This window comes from Astyanax mexicanus, chromosome 17, assembly GCF_023375975.1.
Source record: "Astyanax mexicanus isolate ESR-SI-001 chromosome 17, AstMex3_surface, whole genome shotgun sequence".
NCBI lineage: Eukaryota > Metazoa > Chordata > Actinopteri > Characiformes > Acestrorhamphidae > Astyanax > Astyanax mexicanus.
The window spans coordinates 20,104,910-20,121,135 of NC_064424.1; the positions used below are offsets into that span (position 1 = coordinate 20,104,910).

Here is a 16,226-nt window from a genome sequence, read left to right on the forward strand (position 1 = left end):
AGGGACAGTTTATTTGTTCAAATCATGTAGTAAACTAAACATCGACAAAAATGGAGATACTTGTTTTTCTTTGAACAGCGACGATATATACAGATCTGGAAAAAAATAAGAGACCACTTAAAAGTTTCTTTGATTTGACCAAATTGGAAGAGATGATCACTAGCCATTAAATCAACTTGAACTGCTTGAACTTTTGCACCAGGAGTGGCATACAGTTATTTAAAAGCAGTGTAATTAAAAACCAGGGTAGTTCCACCAAATATTGATTTCTGAACTTTTAAAACTCTATGAATATAAACTTTATTTGCATTATTTGAGGTCTGAAAGCTCTGCATCTTTTTTGTCATTTCAGCCATTTCTCATTTTCTGCAAATTAATGCTCTAACTGATGATATTTTTATTTGGAATTTGGAGAAATGTCTGTAGTTTATAAAATAAAACAACAATGTTTGTTTTATTCAAACATATACCTTTAAATAGCAAAACCAGAGAAACTGATTTAGAAATTAGAGTGGTCTCTTAAGTTTTTCCAGAGCTGTTTATATGTATATATATTTATATAGTTAATTCATCTAAAGCAGGGGTCACCAACCTTTTTGAACCTGAGAGCTACTTCTTGGGTACCAATTAATGCGAAGGGCTACCAGTTTGATACACACTCGTGAAATTACAAATTTTCTCAATTTACCTTTAATTATATGTTATTATTAATAATTAATGACATTCATCTATGTGAAGACACAGATATCAATAGGCAACACTATTATTATAAATCTCTGCAAGTGTTTACATTTTATATTATATTTTAATATAATATTACATATTATATTACATTATATTGTATAATAATATATAAACTATAGGCTATCTCTAAGCTAATATTAATGTAATATAATCTAAAATTACATCAATGCAACTGTGATTAAAAAAAAAAAAGAATAGCAACAAAAATGCTATTTTTAGACCAGGCCTGCGGGCTACTCATAAGGTCCTTGCGGGCTACCTGGTGCCCGCGGGCACCATGTTGGTGACCCCTGATCTACAGTATGTGGGCGTGAGATACAGAGAGAAAGACATAGAAGCAGAAAGAGAGAGAGAGAGAAATGAAACATCAGCCCTCAGGGAAGCTATCTTGCTTTCTGTGAGAGAGTTGCAGCAGTCTGGATCATGAGCACTGCTCACATACACACACACACATACACACACACACACGTACACACAGACACCCCCCCCCCATCTGAATGACCTGATCCCCTGTGACACATCCTGGCCTCAGAACACACACAGGGCCCTGTTAAAAGCGTGGCCATCGGTAGCACACAGAAGCGGGCACTTGCGTAACTAAAGCATGCATAATGCACAGACCACTGTAATAGCTGGAGTGCAGCTGCTGACAGGCCAGATGCTGTAATTAATGCTTTTTGTTTTCCTCAGGGCTCTTAGTACGCTTGCGTTAGCTGGGTTATTTAACAGTGCTTCACAATTCTTTAATTACCATTACATGCAATTGTAGTGTATTTCTATTGTGTGACTTTGATTCATAACATACCTTAAGTGACCCATATTCTGCAATTTCCTTGTTTTTTTATTTTTTAGTATTACTGAGGGTTTCTTGTGATGTTTTTTTATTTTATTGAGTGTTTTCAGATTCTGAAGATAGAACAAAATGGGTTACCATGTCATGGGATGTACACCAAATTTGCCCTGACTCATATGGTTCATTCTGTCCAACTTCAGTCAGGCCAGAATGTCTCTAATATAAAGAGAAAAGGATGGAGAATTTTGAATTTTTCCAGTTAAGCAAGGTCAAACTCTGCCAATCTGCAATACAAATGTAAAGAAAGTAAATACAAGACAAATGTCCAGTGTTCTGGACAATAGCATATATTTGCATCTAATTCAGTGCAATATAGCATGGAAGCAGCAGAGATGGCATTTATAAATAGCTACAAGTGGGGGCTTTCCTGTGTAGCTCCACAGGATAACCTTTTGCTGCTGGCAGTGTAACCAGCAAGCTGATTGCCTCTTTTTGTTGAGGGGTGGGACTTTATCTGTAATAAGACATTATGTTAAGTGCTAATAGAACTCGCATCATTTCATAACCTGCTATTTGTAAATGATCTGAGCTTGGTAAACAGAAAAAGGTTGGTGCAAGGGTGTAAATACCAGAAGGTTAACCAAGTATATAAAACTAGTTTTGAGGACTTTGGCTTGGTTAGGCTGTCCAGTCAAAATTTAATTTGTTATAATTGGTGTTTTCGCCATGTTAACACATTAAATTCATTATGTAGATAACCAAATACATGTCTACCATTGACTTTTGAAAAGGGACATGAAGTAGTACAGCAGAGAATGCAGTCAGAAACCTCATGAAACCTCAGTAAACACAACACAATAATGAGTATGATTTAGTTTGCTACTAGCACAGAACAAGTAACAAGTGTACTATGAAAGCTGTAGTTCAGCACAGGCGATTTCTCTGCCTAAGCACAGCTATTTACCTGGTACCCTAAAAGAGAGTCAGAGTCACAATGCCAGACAGTCCTGAACAAGAATCCAGTATCTGTTTTATGTTGTTTGAAATGTTTTTTGTTGTTTGTGTGTTGCAGTGTCCCTGCAGGACATCAACATGAGGAAAGCTTTCAAGAGCTCCACCATTCAGGACCAACAGGTGGTCTCCAGAAACTCCATCCTGAACTCAGTCATGGAGATGTACCAGCGCTGTGATAAACCCCCTCCACTCAACATCCTCACTCCATACAGGTCAGCAGATGGCAGTGGCCGTGTTAGACTGTGTGAGAAAGAAATTAAACAGATCTCTTGTTTCACTGCTCATATACAATTAACTAAACATGAAATATATTGAATATATTTTAAAACATGATAATGTACATCAGGGGTCGGCATTGGGCGGCCCGCAAGCATGAAACATCTGCCGTGTGAGGTTGTTTGAACTATAATGAACAATAATGAAAAAAATGAAAAAAAAATAACAAAATGCTTTTTTGGCGAGCTTTTGTTTACAACAGCTTGTTTTACTAGCTGGGGCATCAGTATTGTATTGGACTGCAACCCTGACGAAACAGGTTCGATCACATTTATTTTTTCCTTTCTTTTTGGTTTACCTGCATTGAATTCGACTGTTCTGCAATTGGGTTTAACATGCATCTGGGCTGGAGAGCTACTAGTCTGTAGCACTGCATCCCATTACACTATATTTTTCAAAAAAAATAATAATTCCCCGTAGCCCGCAGCCAGACTTCATTGCTGACCCCTGATGCACATGGTCTGAATTTTATGGCACACTGATGCATGATATATTGCCAGGCGAAAATACACCTAACAGACCAATTAGGACCACATTTGTCCTTCTTTGTTCTTCTGAGTCCTAAAATCCGTAAAATTACAGTACTACAGTCGTTATGTTTTGCTTTTATCAAAATAGCAAGAATTTACTGTATCCGGTACCAAACACTGTAGATAATGTTTTATTGTAAATGTGAACATTTGCTGAATATATAAGATCAGACTTAAAAAAAGCCCCTCATTATCAGTGTAATAGGCTGAAACAGAATGGCTGAGTGTGTGAGGGCAGTTAGTTAAATGCTCAGAAGGTCAGTCAGATGCAGTGTGTGTGTGTGTGTGTGTTTTATTTATTTTTCTGATCTGCTACAGGGACGACAAGAAGGATGGCCTTAAGTTCTACACAGATCCCTCTTACTTCTTCAACCTGTGGAAAGAGAAGATGCTGCAGGCGACTGAGAACAAGAGGAAGGAGAAGAGGAGGCAGAAGGTGTGTGTGTGTGTGTGTGTGTGATGATGTAATGCATCCCAGTTTATTTCTGTATCCCTCCCCTTTCTCTTTCTCCCTCCCTCTCTCTCTCTCTCTCTTTCTCTCTTTATCAGTTTCTCTTTCTTTTGCTCTGTTTCTTTATACTTTGTAGTTTCTCTCAATTTCTCTCTAATTCTCTTACTTTCTCTTTCTTACTATTTGGTTTTTCTATCTCTCTTTCTTATATTCGAACTTTCTCTTTCTCACTCTAATTATCTAATTTTCTTGCTCTACTGACTTGGTTTCTCTTTTTTATTTCTCTAACTTTCTCTATCTGACTTTCTCGCGCTCTCTCTGTTTCTCTCCCTGTCTCTCTCTCGGCTTCTCGCTGTATTTCTCTTACTCTTTCTTTCTTTCTCTCCATTGGTTTATCTCAGTCTCTAAGTTTCTCACTCTTTTTTGTTTTTTCTCTCTTGTTCTCTCTTACTTTTCTCACTTGTTATCACTCTCTTTTTTCTCCATCTTTCTATCTCTCTCTTTTATTTTATCTTTTTTAGTTTCTCTTTCTCTCACTCTTTATCAGTTTATTTATTTTTTGCTCTGTCTTTATATACTTTCTTAGTTTCTCTCAGTTTATTTTCTCACTATTTGATTTTTCTCTCTCTTTTTATCTAATTTTCACTTGGATTTCACTTATCTCTCTCTTGGATTTCCTTTCTCAATTTCTTTCTCTCTCTCACTCTCTCTCTGTTTTTGTTCTTTCTCACTCTTTCTGTCTTGGTTTCTCTTTCTTCTTGTCTTCTCTCTTATTCTCATTTTGCTACTTACTCTTTTTCACACACTCTCTCTCTCTCACCCTCTATTTCTCTATGTCTGTCTCTCGTTTTCTCTGTCTTGCTCGTCATTAGCCCTGTCAGGATTACTGGCCTGCTCCTCTAATCCAGCCCTGTTGACAGCAGAGTGGGAGAAGAAAAGAGTTGGGAGGAAAAGAGAATGAGAAAGGGAGGGAGAGAGAATGAGAGATGACAGACAGTAAGAGAAAGCGAGAGAAAGAGGCTGAGTTGGTGTGTATTCTGTAAGTTGAGTGGTCAGCTCTGCAGTGTTTTGGTAATGCTGCTCTGTTTCTCTGTGTAGTGCAGGTTTAAAATGGCACGCCTCCCTCGGTTCAGGCTGAAGTGCTGAATTTCTGACAGGCACAGATGGCACGCCAGCAGCCTGCCCACTCTGCTCCTCTCTCACACACACACACACACACACACACACCACCGCCATACACACACAGACCCGTTTCTATCACAGCAGCTGATCTTCACACACTGATTAACAAAGCACCATCATGGAGCAGTGATAAATCTGTAACCTGAACTCTAAACCCCTCCCACTCTCCTCCTGTACTGTGTAAACTGAAATTCTAACTCAGACACCTGTTATAAAAACAGCACTAGAAATTACGCATCTCTAGTAGACCTGTTTAAGCAGATTAACAGTGCATTAAAATGTTTAACAGGACCTTTTTTTATTTAAAACACCTTTCTTGAAGACTGAAACGTAGCTGCCTGTGTGTGTAATACCCAGTGACTTGAATTTGATTACATTTAGCAATTTATTGTAATTGAAAACTAATTTAAAATAATAGGATAAACTATCATTAACTACGAAAAAGGTATCCTAGCATGGTACACATTTATACCTTAGAAATCACAGTTATCACTGTAAATGACAGGAGTATGCGTTTTGTTCATAGCTTCATACATTCTAAGTGGTTGGAAGGTGGTTGCTAAGGTGTTGCTAGGTGGTTGCTTAGGTGCTGCTAGGTGGTTGCTAAGGTGTTACTATGGTATCCGTGGTGGTTGCAACGTTGTTTCTAAGTGGTTGCTTGGTGGTTGCTAAGGTGTTGCTAGGTAGTTGCTAAGGTGTTTCTATATTGTCCATGGTGGTTGCTAGGGTGTTGGTGGGTGGTTTCTAAGTAAAGTTTTTACATAAATCAAATTATAATGTGTTATTATAATATATTATAATACATGGTGTGTCTATGAACGCTAGGTTGCTCTGGACCAATAGCTGCTTTATTCAATAGCTGCTCCATACACACATAGTACTGGTGGTGGCAAAATAAAATATTTTTTATTATGTGTTTGCACATTGCGCAGCAATGGACATCAGGCAACTATGGACACTAGATTGTTATGGTATCTGTGGTGGTTGCTATGGTGTTGCTAGCTGGTTGCAAAGTAGTGTATTGCTAACTGCAATCACAGTAAGGAATGTCTAGTTGATTTTCTGAAATTTCTAGTTTACTTTTTATTTCTAGTTTTCCTTTTTTTTATTTCAGTAATAAAAACTGCAGTAACTTAATAATTGAAGCCCTAAAATGAATCATTATTTCTTTGTCTGTCTTTATCAGCAAGAGCAGAAACACCTGGAAGACCCCAGTCGGGAGGTGAAGAAGGTGAGAAAGGCGCGGAACCGTCGGCAGGAGTGGAACATGATGGCCTACGACAAAGAGTTCAGACCAGACACTCGCCTCACGCCGTCCCCTTATCATGGCATATCGTCAGAAGGCTCTTTATCTCCTGACAGGTGAGCACAGTGCTCTGTATTCTGCATGTAAGCTGCGTCTGAGCTGGGGCTGATCTTAGACATCACTTTTATATGCACACACAGTCATAATTATCTCACTTTTCTTCACCTCACAGGTTGGCTATGCTGCCCTCTGCTGGAAAGGCTGTGTCTTGTGTTGTGTAATAGTGAATGAGGGCTGTATTTCTCAGACAAGATATATATATATATCTTACATTATATTTTGAACTACAGTTTGTGAAAATGCCTTGATTTATCCAAACATCCACATTCTAGATAATATATTCTACTGTTGCATAAAAACCTTTTCTTTCCAAAATAGAAGCTCTCATGTTATGATGTGGAACAAATGGACCAAAATATTTTTTTTGGAACAATAATGTTTTAATATGATGAGCTTAACCAGTTTTGATTTAGTGTGATTATATTACACACAATTACTGTTCTAATTAGTGTGACCCCCTTTGTGATCAAATGGCAAATTTAGAAAATGTTTGATCTATGATTTACTTGATTTACCATTTTTAGGGGTTAAACATGTGATTACACAAAATATTGATTATATTGAATTAACTGGGCTTTAGAAATACTATCAATACTACTTTTGTATTGTTGAACATGGTTAAATGCAGGTTAATTTGACCTGCAAATGGTTGCTGTTGTTTCTTATAGTTAAAACAAAACAGGAGGGTTAACTTTGAATGAAAGTCTATGTATACAGTCCCTGACAAAAGTTCTGTCGCTTACCCATGTTGTGGAAACAAAAGCTTATGACCTGACTTTAAATTCTTCCATTGGTTTTAGAAATGAATTATATGAAAGCTGAAACCCTCCCAAATAAGGTTTAATTTACGAAAATAATTTTGCTTCACTGCAGAAATATTGATCATTTAATGAACACAGAAAGGTCAGATTTTGGCAAGACAAAAGTTTTGTCGCCCACAGAAAGTAATGTGAAAATTTAAACAAATAATTTACTTCAAATACAAAAATATGTTTCATTACATTGGTAAATTAAGTCATGGTGCTATTAGAGTCATATTTAATATTTTGTGTGACTTCCATGAGCTTGAAGGACTGCATCCATGCGGTTCGACAATGATTCATACAATTTATTGATGAAGTCATCAGGAATAGCAAAGAATGCAGTCTTACATGCCTCCCAGAGTTCATCAAGATTCTTTGGTTTTGTCTTCCAAGCTTCCTCTTTCATCTTACCCCAAACATGCTCAATGATGTTCATGTCTGGTGACTGGGCTGGCCAGTCCTGGAGCACCTTGATCTTCTTCGTCTTGAGGAACTTTGATGTAGAGATGGATGTGTGAGATGGAGCACCATCCTGCTGCAAAATGTGACCCCTTTTATGACTGGGAATGTAAGAGGTAGCTAATACTTCTTGATATTTTAGGCTATTGATATTGCCTTCCACCTTGCAAATGTTTCGCACACCCCCATACTGAATGTAACCCCAGACCATGATCTTTCCACCACCAAACTTAACTGTTTTCTGGGTGAATCTTGGATCCATACAGGCTCCAGTAGGTCTCCTGCAGTATTTGCGGCGGCTGTGGTGTAATTCCACTGAGGATTCATCTGAGAAATCCACCTTCTGCCACTTTTCCAGTGTCCATCCCTTTAACAGGCTGTGGGCCTTGGCAAATGCCATACGTTTTTTAATTGCTTTTTGTTTAGTGCTGGCTTCTGGGCACTGATTCGACCATGGAGGCCATTTCGAGACAGAATCCTACAGACTGTTCTAGTTGACACAGGGACTTGAGATGACCAGGCCTGGTGGAGCTCTGCTGCAGTGGAAGAGGGGCTGGCTTTGGATTTTCTAACCAACAAACGTTCCTCCTGAGCAGTTGTCTTGCGGGGTCTTCCGGACCTGGGCTTGTCAAAAACATCTCCTGTCTCTTCAAATCTTTTTTTAATTCTTTGTACTTGACGCTGAGACGCATTAAAGGTGCCAGCCACCTCTGCAGTGGATCTGGTCTTCAGCCTCTTGATAATCAAGGCTTTGGTCGCAGGGTGGATTTTTGGCATGTTGTCAGAGGTCAAGTTGCAGTTCAAGTGAAGATCTGGGGTGCTGGGGTTCTTTTTTATACACACCCACTAATTAACCAATCAATTAGTGAGCACAGGTGATGCTGTAAACTAGGATTGGGTGCATTATATGACAAGTGACAGAACTTTTGTCCTGCAAAATTCTGACCTTTCTGTCTTTATTAAATGATCAATATTTCTGCAGTGAAGCAAAATTATTTTCATAAATTAAACCTTATTTGGGAGGGTTTCAGCTTTCATATAAGTCATTCCTAAAACCAATAGATGAACTTAAAGTCAGGTTATAAGCTTTTGTTTCCACAACATGGGTAAGCGACAGAACTTTTGTCAGGGACTGTATATAAACATATATTACTTTTTAATATACAAGTGGAATTATGCCAAAATGAGGAACAATGGTGGTGGTTTAGAACCTATGCTCTCTGTCTCTGTTTTACATTCATTATTTATGATACTGTAAATATACTTTATTGCATTTCTGCATGTGTAGTCTGTGTAAACAATGAAATAGTAAAAAAAAATAGTATAATCATGGTTTACAGTGATTTATGGATTTCCTGTTGATGTTAATGTTCTATTTGTAAACTTTGTAAATCTGTGTTAAGCTGCTAAGGAGCAATATGGAATAGTTCAGACATTATTTTCACAATAAAACACAGCATTTACACACATTAAAACAGTTTAACTGAAATATACTGTGTTCAATTCATTCAGTTATTAATTGCAGGATAGTGGATACACTCTTGATATACAGTTCCACAAAAAAATAATCATTTTATGGCTGCTGTGATTCTTTCAGGTCTTGTATGTCAGATGAACATTCCTACCCGGCCAGTCCTAATCACCCTCAGGAGGCAGGAGGAGCAGGGGCTGATGGGAAAGATTCTGGCCCCACTCAGACTCAGTCTCTGGACCGCGCGTACCGGCCTCCTGCTTCAGCTGCATCGGCAACCGCCCGTCAACACTCTCTGGGCCGCGTACAGCAGCACCACGGAGCTCCGCCCCCAGACTCCTCCCTCAACGGCCCTCGACCTGCAGCTGCCAAAGATTACAGGTACAGAAATCCATAAAAGTAATAAAACTGCTGAAAACTCAAAGCAAAACAACTATAGGTAATATAGGAAATAACTAAAAAATAGCTAAAGTAAAACGTATTATTTCCCAGAAAAAGAACCGTCCAAATAAACTATTAAAAGCCTTATATTGCCGTAACATTCATATGTTCCATGACAAATAGCTCTTGATCATTTGAAAATCTGAAATTGATCTCAAATTGTAGTGAAATTTGAGATGCTCTGCTAAATCATTTCTTATACAATCAAAACCAAATGATTATTATTGTTTCAGACTTTCACACCTCTAGGTGCTTCTGTTGCCTGTGTTGTACTGTAACTGTTCCTCTGCCTCTTTTATGCTACAGTGGTCATCAGATGCCCGAGCACTTTGTTCCTCCTGCGCCTCCTCCTCCTCCCCCACTGATCCCCTCTGCTCAGACCGCCTTCGACAGCACCGCCGGACCTCCAGGACTGGCCCCTGGCACAGTGTCTGCTTTATCCCGCCCCTACAGCCCATCTCCTCCCCCTGCCCCACCCTCAGCCTACGTCCCCTCTCCGTCCCACCCTGTGAGCGGTGGCCCACCTGTCGCTCCTCCTCCTCCTCCACCAGGACCCCCCACCCACGCCCCGTCTCCAGCCAGGGCCGCCACCCACCCGTCCGGAGAGGCTACGCTGCCCAGGAAGGGCCAGGTGCCTGTGATCCCCATGAGCGACGCCCGCAGCGACCTGCTGGCTGCCATCCGCAGAGGTCAGTGTCTACTGCATATGCTCACTGTGCCTGTGAAACACAGCCACTCTCACAACAATAGAAACTGTTGCGAAAAACGACATTATTGACATTTTGAGACAATTTTATATCAATGACATAATGATAGTATAATAGTGCAGTTGTTCTTTTTTAAAGAGCAATACATATTTGATTACTAGGAATATTTAGACATATATACAGCTCTTTGATTTTACCAAATTGAAAATCTCTGGAATATAATCAAGAGGAAGATGAGAAGAGGATTGATCACAAACCATCAAACCAAGCTGACCTGCTTGAATGTTTGTACCAGTAGTGGCATAAAGTAATCCAAAAGCAGTGTGTAAGACTGGTGGAGGAGAACATGCCAAGATGCATAAAAAAACAAATATTGATTTCTGAACTCTTAACTCTTTATGAATATGAACTTGTTTTCTGCATCTTTTTTGCTACTTCAGCAATTTCTCATCTTCTGCAAATAAATGGTCTAAATGACAATATTTTTATTTGCAATTTGGGAGAAATGTTGTCCGTAGTTTATAGAATAAAACAACAATGTTAATTTTACTCCAACAAAATCAGAGAAACTGATTCAGAAACGGAAGTGTTCTCTTAATTCTTTTTCCAGAGCTGTATATATACAAAGTCATGGGTTGGTATAACCCGTAAAGTTAGTGGACTTTCTTCACAATAAAAAAGATAATGGGCAGTATTGGAGTCCCTGTGTTGCCCATATTTTGTACAGTCAGTAACAAAATGTTTGACAGGCCTTTATCAGCAATTTTATTTATATTCATATTGTTCATCTCTCCAGGCATCCAGCTGCGGAAGGTACAGGAGCAGAGAGAGCAGGAGGCTAAGAAGGAGCCGGTGGGCAACGACGTGGCGACAATCCTGTCCCGCCGCATCGCTGTCGAGTACAGCGAGTCCGATGAGGAATCAGAACCCGAGGAGAACGAGTGGTCCGACTAGGTGGGCATCGGAGGAGTCGGCCACCGCTCGCATTACTGTACACACTGCTGCTAATTTCCCATTACCAGGACGCACACACTTCACTTTCTTCATACAGACAGACGACAGTGAGACAGTGAGAATAAGTGCTTATTAAAAAACGAAAAGAAAAAGAAAGAACTTTTGGAAAAGGGACTGGAAGAAAAATAGGAGGAAAGACTGGGAGTGTGTGCAATAAAAAAATTAATTAAGTCTAAAGAAAGTGTTATAAAAGAGAGAACAAAGGGAAGAGAAGGAAAGAGAGAGAGACGATAAGTAGGGACACTAAGTAATTACGTTGAATTTACTTGATTCGCACATTAAATGTATTCAAAATAATATATTCAATATATGTATAAATTAGGGGTGATCCAGTATGTAATATTCAGTATCCAATACTGGCCAAAATCACTGGATGAATATTGAAAGAGGAAAAAAAGCATAGCCATGATGATTACTCTACCCTGTAGGTTATTAGCATATCATTAGCTAGTTTAAGAAGAAGATATGAGATTGATATCTATATCTGCATCGGACATTTAAAAATGGTGCTGTGCTATATGTGGCCCTTGAAAAACGAATAGCACATTATACGTTTTAACGTACAAAACACATTATAAAGTACTTTAACTTAAAAAAAATCAACAGGAATTGTGCTCAGAAATGTGAAGAAAATGGGTTATGATCAAAAACATTGTGCCTGTTGGCCCTGAAAATAAAAAAATGACTTCCTGTAGAGGATTTGTTCATTTATTTTTCTTTAAGAAATGAACAAAAAGTGTAATTTGACCAGGGATGATGCCCAATCCAAATATATATATTAACATAAGTAAAATAAATTACATTTATTAACATTAAAATATATGTATATTAAATATCAGAACACTCAAAAGCATTACAATATTTACTGAGTGAAATATGATTGCAGAGTATTAATATTTTAAAACCTCCCAGCAGAGGCACCACATGCTCTGCACAGGGCAGCACATGTCTGCAGGAGGTCTTTATTAAATACATAAATAAATAAATAATGACTTAACAATAAGAGAAAAAAGTGAATTATTTATTAGATTGAACAGTTTTATCGTTCTTTTTATCGTTCTATCATTATCTTAAATCATACGGGCATAGTTAAATGCCCAGAGGAGGACCTGTTAAGTGTAGTATTTTAGACCACCCATAATAAATGACTTGACTATTGTTAAAATCTTTTATTAGATCACTGATATTATATTATATTAAATGAACTATATAAATACTACTGCTACAATATAGAATAAACTGAAGGATAAAATGATTTTGAACTATTCAGATATAGTTTAATTGTACGTGTTGCTGATGTACATGTTTGAATCAAGTAAATTGAATGTGCTGCTAACAGCTTTTCAGCTAAACAGAAAGAAAGAAGACATTCAGTATTAGAAGGTAGGCTGAGGCAGAGGATTTAGGAGGTTTACATGGGTAAAAAGGTGGTATTTAAGGTTTATATGGGCAGCAAGCACAGAATTCTTACAGAATATACAATGTGAAACAATATCTCGTCTGTTTTAGAGCTGTTAAAACTTGCCAAGAAGATTTTCCTGTAAAGATGTTTGTTCTGTGCTTTCGATCAGTTTCTCATTTTGTATTCGTCCAGAAAGTTATGAAATATCTAACATATCCAAACCTTTGCAGTTCGCACCAAAAAAGAGAAGGCAGTACATCCATCCAGCAGTGGTATATGCACTTGTATTACGTACCTTTATGTAAAGCAGCATGCCACAGTACGGCTTCCAGTACCCAATCATGCGAGATACGTGTTGTCTGCTTCTCGCATCGCGCTCTGAGCTCTCAGTACAGTATGGACAATCAGAACTTCACCACCTGGCTTTGTACTACAGGACCTCACATCTGTTCTGCAGGTTGGTAGCAGCAGCAGCTGTATGACCACATTTCACACACAAGTCTCAGCGCTCTATTTATAATTGAATTAATTAATTTGTCATTTTGTTCAATTGTGAAAAAAGTGTTGTGATGAATATTGATACCCTTACCGACCTTACCGTGAGTGACATCATAGTTTTACTGTTTTATTTCTTTCATTCTCGCTTATGGACCGTGTGGAATTTGAAAGACTCAACATTGTCGCTTATTTTTTCTGTTCTGTAGTACTAACGATTAATGATCAGAGATGATGTTATCTGAAGGAGCGTTTATAAAGAAATTAGGTTGTATATACAGCTCTGAAAAAAATTAAGAGACCACTTATAAATTTGATTATCATCCATCAAACCAAGCTGAACTGCTTGAATTTTTGCACCAGGAGTGGCTTAAAATTATCCAAAAGCAGTGTGTAAGACTGGTGGAGGAGAACATGACAAGATGCATGAACTGTGATTTAAAACCAGGGTTATTCCACCAAATATTGATTTCAGAACTCTTAAAACTTTATGAATTTGAACTTGTTTTTTTTTTTTCTTTATTTGAGGTCTGAAAGCTCTGCAAATAAATTACTATATTCTTATTTGGAATTTGGGAGAAATGTTGTCTGTAGTTTATAGAATAAAACAATGTTCATTTTACTCGAACATATACCTATAAATAACAAAATTAGAGAAACTGATTCAGAAACTGAAGTGGTCTCTTATTTTTTTCCAGAGCTGTATGTGTATGTGTGTGAGTGTGTTTGGGTGTGTTTAAACTCTATGTCAGAGAAAGAGAGAGAGAGAGAGAAAGCATGTGTGATGAGCTGGAAGACTGTGCACTATTAACATACATTTTTTATATGTTGTGCTGTCTATTTCACACAAGCCTCTTTATGCTTTTAGACCTGAACATTACTCCGGTATAACACTCGGGCGGAGAAGAGCCGCCGCAGCCGTCAACAGTAAACACGTGCTCTGTCGTTATCTGTCATTACAGTATGTAATTTATAACTATACAGTATTGATGTGTTTTACAAAATTATTGTTGTATAGATTTTGTAACAATGCTTGTAAGATGAATTTGGGTATAAAGGGTAAACCATACTGTCAATCACAGAACAAATATAAACAGTTATGCATGTGTGAGTAGTTAATAAAATGTAAGAAAAACTTTGTCCTTGTTTATGATGCTGTTTCTTCTATATATTGCAAACACCTTGTGTGTCTAAAATGTCAACCTAATTTTAAATGGAATTCTGGAGCATTTTTATTGGTCCATAGTTCATGAAGAATTTGACACAATAAAAAATATCATCTGTCAGATTCAAACCATGATTTGATTAATGTCATCAAATTAATCATTTCCCTGTAACTCTGTTATCAGATTAGCTGAAACCATGTTGGCTCTCTATGTGTGAAATTAGGGCTGGCCAAAATTTATATCACAATTAGTGGAATCGTAAAGCATCTCACTATACAATACTATCATGATATGTATCACAAGACGATACTTTATAGCATATTTTTTTAAATAATATATGTATTGGTTTCAGTTTCATAGAATTTGGCAATGAATACGTAACTTTATTAAGTCAAATTGCTTTTAAGGAGTTTAGAGCAACTATATTTCAATTAAATGTTGGGACAAATATTGATATTTGATGCCAAAACCATGCAATATATTGTTCCACCACTAGTAACAATATATTTCCAAATTTTGGTTGAAACAATATAATTCTAATATCAATATGAACAATATTAAAGTCACAGAAAAAGAACACTCACAAAAATATCTGTACTTAATCAATGAGGTTAAGGTCCGGACTCTGTGGTGAACAATCCATGTGTGAAAATGATGATCTCATGCTCCCTGAATCACTCTTTCACAATTCCAGCCCCATGAATCCTGGCATTTTGGAATATGCCCATGCCATCAGAGAAGGAAAATACCACTTGTCTATATTCAGTATATTCAGGTAGTCAACTGACCTCATTCTTTCAGCACAAACTGTTTCTGAACCTAGACTTGACCAACTGCAGCATCAACCCCACATCATTTACCTACTTAAATCCAGGTGGAGACTTTTTTATTTTCCAGGCAGCGTACATAGATACAAAATTATTGTCCAGTCCTTTATGAAACATGTTGAGCTGCTAGGGAGCAATGAGGGCAGACAAAGAAAGGCTCATTTTAAAATATATTCATTTTAAAATATTGTCTAAAAATATACAAATTAAAAAAGACCAGTTTTATACTTCTTTCAAAGTTGATGTGTGTTCTCGCCTGCAGATACATCCAATTAGCGTGCTTCTTTTTGTAAATCGTACTGGGCAGACAAAATAACATTTTGGTGGAAAAAGGGTAAAAATTAGACTGGTTTCATTTCTACTAATAAAAAAGTAGACCTAGAAAATTAGCTTGTTTAAATAGACAATTAAAAAATGTGTTTAAAACAGGATTAAAAACATTAACAAATGCTCTACTTCATAGTTCATTTTTGTATTTGGGCTGTGTATTTGCAAGTGATGATACGACATGCATCACAATACAGGGTTAATGATTTTATATATCACAATATAGTCCAATACTGTAATCAAAGTTATATATTGTGATTGTTTAAATGCACTGTAAGGCACAAGGCACACCAAATTATAAGGCACATTTTAAGCGGCACTTGTTAGGCACAGGGGTGTCGCCATGTTTTCCTTCGAATTCAGACCTGTAAAGTTAAGTAAACAAAATTGTAATTCTTAAAAAAACATTTTCAGATAAGACAAACAAAGCAAACGAGCAATGGATGTTGGTTTAAACAGATTTCTCAGATTTCTTTCCTAAAAACTGTTTATTTGGATGATTAAACTGCTTCTGTTTATTTATAGTAAGCTTAGATGTCTAGCACGGTTAGCGGGTCATGCTAATGCTGCTCCAACAGTGCTAGCCTGGGTTAGAAGCAGACTACAGGCTGAAAATACTCACCTCTGTACGTCCGAATGGCTAGTGCTTAGCGGCTAATGCTAACACTGCTGGAGAACTAAACTAAAACTCCTGTATAAGAAACTCCTGTATAACGCTGTTCTTCAGCAAAGTGGCTTTACTGCTTCTTACAACCTGA

At 37.5% G+C, this 16,226-nt stretch overlaps 1 protein-coding gene across 1 annotated transcript in view; it reads left to right on the top strand.

Annotated features, from left to right (window-relative positions):
- si:ch73-362m14.4 (wiskott-Aldrich syndrome protein family member 3) overlaps window positions 1-14,288 on the top strand; it is a 31,771-nt gene extending 17,483 nt beyond the window's left edge. The window contains exons 4-9 of the mRNA XM_049466580.1: window positions 2,610-2,763; window positions 3,676-3,793; window positions 6,177-6,352; window positions 9,216-9,470; window positions 9,837-10,219; window positions 11,034-14,288. Coding sequence (XP_049322537.1) covers window positions 2,610-2,763; window positions 3,676-3,793; window positions 6,177-6,352; window positions 9,216-9,470; window positions 9,837-10,219; window positions 11,034-11,191 — 1,244 coding nt within the window. The 3' untranslated portion in view covers window positions 11,192-14,288. The remainder of the gene's footprint in view (window positions 1-2,609; window positions 2,764-3,675; window positions 3,794-6,176; window positions 6,353-9,215; window positions 9,471-9,836; window positions 10,220-11,033) is intronic.
- The last annotated feature ends 1,938 nt before the right edge of the window (window positions 14,289-16,226 follow it).